Source organism: Brassica napus, chromosome A1 (genome assembly GCF_020379485.1).
Source record: "Brassica napus cultivar Da-Ae chromosome A1, Da-Ae, whole genome shotgun sequence".
Taxonomy (NCBI): Eukaryota; Viridiplantae; Streptophyta; class Magnoliopsida; order Brassicales; family Brassicaceae; genus Brassica; species Brassica napus.
This window is the reverse complement of record NC_063434.1, coordinates 15,119,904-15,124,147: the sequence shown is the minus strand read 5'-3', so window position 1 is coordinate 15,124,147 and position 4,244 is coordinate 15,119,904. Positions and strand designations below refer to the sequence as shown.

At 29.0% G+C, this 4,244-nt stretch overlaps 1 protein-coding gene across 1 annotated transcript; it reads left to right on the top strand.

The window, feature by feature from the left end:
- Positions 1-511: 511 nt before the first annotated feature.
- On the top strand, positions 512-1,264 carry LOC125608258 (secreted RxLR effector protein 161-like). The gene has a single exon (XM_048778344.1). The coding sequence runs from the start codon at positions 512-514 to the stop codon at positions 1,262-1,264; it is 753 nt and encodes a 250-aa protein (XP_048634301.1).
- The last annotated feature ends 2,980 nt before the right edge of the window (positions 1,265-4,244 follow it).

Here is a 4,244-nt window from a genome sequence, read left to right as displayed (position 1 = left end):
AGCAGCAAGCGGATGGGAAGTACATCATCTTGATGTGAAAACAGCATTCCTCTATGGAGAGCTTAAAGAAATAGTCTATGTATCACAACCAGAGGGTTTCGAGCAGAAAGGATGTGAGAGTAAGGTCTATAAATTAAACAAAGCTTTATACGGTTTGAAACAAGCTCCAAGAGCATGGAACCACAAGCTTAATCAGACCTTACGCGAGCTTCAGTTTGAGAAATGTGCAAAGGAGCCGTCGGTATATCGTAAAGTGGTCGATGGAGAGCTTCTCATAGTTGCTGTGTATGTGGACGACCTTTTCATCACAGGAACAAACAAAAAGAATATCGATGAGTTCAAAAGGAACATGTCAAACAAGTTTGAGATGAGTAATTTGGGAAAGTTGTCTTATTATCTTGGGATTGAAGTATGCCAACATGAAGGAGGAATCACACTGAACCAAAGGCGGTATGCATCTAAGATTCTAGAGAATGCTTGAATGATCAAGTGTAATCCAGTACACACACCAATGGAGCTCGGATTAAAGCTTTCCAAAGCAGAGAATGAAAGAGAGGTTGATGCAACGATGTATCGAAAGAATGTTGGGTGTCTGCGGTATCTCTTACACACAAGACCAGACTTATCTTTCAGCGTCGGAGTTCTTAGTCGTTATATGCAGAGTCCTAGAGACTCACATGGAGCTGCCATGAAGCAAGTACTACGATATCTACAAGGAAGTGTGGCGTTTGGTCTAGAATTCAGACGATCTGCAATGAAAATACCAAGGCTTGTAGGGTATAGCGACAGTAGCTATAATGTACATCCGGATGATGGTAAGAGCATGACTGGACACATATTTTATATTGATAATAGTCCCATCTCATGGTGCTCACAGAAACAAGAAGTAGTAGCATTGTCAAATTGTGAAGCAGAATTCATGGCTGGGACTGAGGCTGCACGGCAAGCTATATGGCTACAAGATCTTTTGAGCGAGATAACAGATCAGCAAAGCGAGAAGGTGCTAATACGTATCGACAACCAGTCTGCCATTGCCTTAACAAAGAATCCAGTGTTTCATGAGAGAAACAAGCACATACACAGGAGGTATCACTTCATCAGAGAGTGCGTAGAGAATGGACAGATTGAAATAGAGTATGTTCAAGGTGATAAACAGAAAGCCGATATCTTGACAAAAGCTCTAGGAAGAATTAGATTCAAGGAAATGAGAGACTACATTGGAGTGAAGAAAAACTTCAAGCTTAAAGGGGAGAATGTTGGATAAACTTGAAGTTACTTAGGCTACAAGTAATAGATATCCTAATGAGTTTAGGAAATATTGTGTTGTGTTTATCCTAATGAGTTTAGGATAACTAAAGTGTTATATAAGGAGATATCAACTTGTGATATAACTTAAGAGTTTATGAATTTGAGATTTTGATGTTTTGAGATAGTTTCCTCAAGAGTGATTAATAAGAAGTGTTCTTATTCGAGTTAATTTACTTATGTCATTACATAAAAATGGTTATAGAAAACCATAATAAATAATTTAATTTATCAGCCAAATGTAAAAATAATTTTATTTATACCAAATAATGTATTTCTGGCTTATGGAATATTGTCAATGATTGGTTGGAATTCATCTAACTTCTTTAGCTTTATTTATATTTAAATCATCGAATCTAATCATAACAGTTTGAATTTTAAAAGTTAAAAACTTCATACAAATTCTACCAAATTTTCCAAATTACGATGTAACTTTCTTTTTTCATAAAGATAAAATAATAATAATTTGTTTCTTTGTATAATAGGCACAATCCAGCATTTCTATTATCTTAGGCCATAATATTAAATATTACTATTTTATTACTATTTTGATTTGATTTTTGCTATAATTTAAAATTTATAGATTATTTTATATATTTTAGTAATTCTATAAACTATTAAGTTATTTCAATAACATTAATGTTTTATATATTACATTAAACAATAATACAATTCGGTAAATAATAATTTTACTTCATATAAAATATTTAAATAATAAAAATAATTATTTTATTTTTGCATCATATATACTTTATTTGTATTTCAAAATATCTACAGCCAAATTATTAAAAACCGCTCTAGAAAAAAACTATGACAAAAAATTTACAGTTTCATTAACTTACCTGCAACACAAATTTTAAAACTAAGTTTAGAGGTATATATAGTCCAACCAATCGTAGTCATGTGGATGATAACTTCTTCCAATTTTTTAAAGTTTCTTTATCGTTAATTCTATTAAAATTTCGACTGACACCTAGTTGTTTTGTCAGCCTCAAATTATAGTCATAAATGAATCTTTTATCAAAATGTAAGTTTACATGCCCGATAAGTACACAATTCGATCTTCCTTAGTGGTCAACAACTTATTGAATTTAATTTTCTTGGTAATTGTTGATAAAGGAAACAACAAATTTGGTTATGGTTTTGGCCCTAACAATGACATATACGTATTAAGATTGGCTGAGAAGGAATTTGTCTTTCATTTTCATTCAGCACATTTAAGAATAACTAGATCTCGACCCGCGCAATCGCGAAGATTTTTCTTTTTATTTATTTTTATAAATAAATATTTTGTTTTCAATTCTAAATTGGTATATATTATAATATACATGTGTCTATCAATTTTTAAAACATAATAAGTTTACTTTATATTTTTTCATTGAATAGATTGTTTCAAACTTTCACATGTATTTGTATCTTCTTCTATATATATATATTTGAATTATTATTTCATTATTAAAATCATAACTATATATATAAAGATTAGTAAAATATTGTTTTGTTGTCATATTCAAAGATATTGTAACATTTCACAAATTTAGAAATTTGTGTAAAAACTAAATTTTTCGTTTCATAGATTTATATTATCAAGTAAATAATTAAACATTTAGTTTTTGTTTAGTTTTTAGAATAAACTATATAGTTTAAAAAAAAATATTCATTGGTTTAAGCTAGTAAAGATTAATCATTGTTAGATAATATGATTTTTGTTATTTAAAAAAATCTTTATAATTTTAAAAGTTAACATCGACAAATATTTAAATATTTAGAATATAGAGGTATAGTATTACAATATTAAATTATATCTATTTAATTTATACTATCTATAAATCAAATAGATCATCTATTTTTTAAATACAATTATTGATAGCCTAATAAAAAAAATTTGTAGGCCCAAAATTTAAATGATAAGATTAAATATTAAATGTAACATGAGTTTCTAGGAATAGGTATATTAGGTTCATTTAAAAAAAAAATCATACATGAATCAAAGTTGTGACTTGTATTTTAATATATAAGATATCTCCTGCTTTTGTAGGTAAGAACGTGAGCAAGGTTTAAACTCATGAAGATGCTTTGTATGTCTTCTTGACGCACAGAATTTATCTGCGGTTTTAAAACCCTATAAATTTACTACAAGTACACATCAAAGGAAGAAGTATTCTATAAGTCAAACTTACAGAAACCAAGGTTATGCTATGATTCTTTAAGAATGAAGTAGAGCTATGATAGTGAGAGGAACGGCGAAATCAAAGCTCGTCGGAGGTAGAGTTTTCTACTCTTTCCAGGGAAACTGAGGCTCGTTGACAATCACCAAAAATCGTCTGAACCCTACACCTTCTATGGAATATTAAAGTTTGTGTTTTGGTTTGGATGGGTTTCAATTCATTAAAGGGAAGTTTTTTTTCTGTTTTAATATGTTAACTAGATTTTGATCCGCGATTAGAAAGCGCGGGTTTATATTTTTATTTATTAATAGAAAACTGATTTACAAATACCATTATATTTGTTTCGAATCATAACAATTGAGTGTTTAGGTTTTTGTCATTTGTTTTTATTCTATAATAATGTTTGAGTTTAGGAACTGTTTTCATATCCGACCTAGATTCTTCGTTGAACCGGTAGACACGGCACATGTACATAATTCGGTTCAGATTTAATGAAAAATTTGTTAACTAAAAATCTGATAGAACCCAGTAAAGATTCAAAACTTTCTATTAACCACGATCTGTACCATTGATATGATAAACACACACAAAATATCTGCTTATATGTTTTTAAAATTGATTAAATTAGTCATTTTTTTTATTATTACATAAATTTTTGATTCTTTAGACTTCGATGAAATTTTTATTATGTTATCTAAATAAAAAATGATAATATAAATTTTTATTGATATGAAAATATTAGTTTATTTCGTTATTAATAACATATTATAA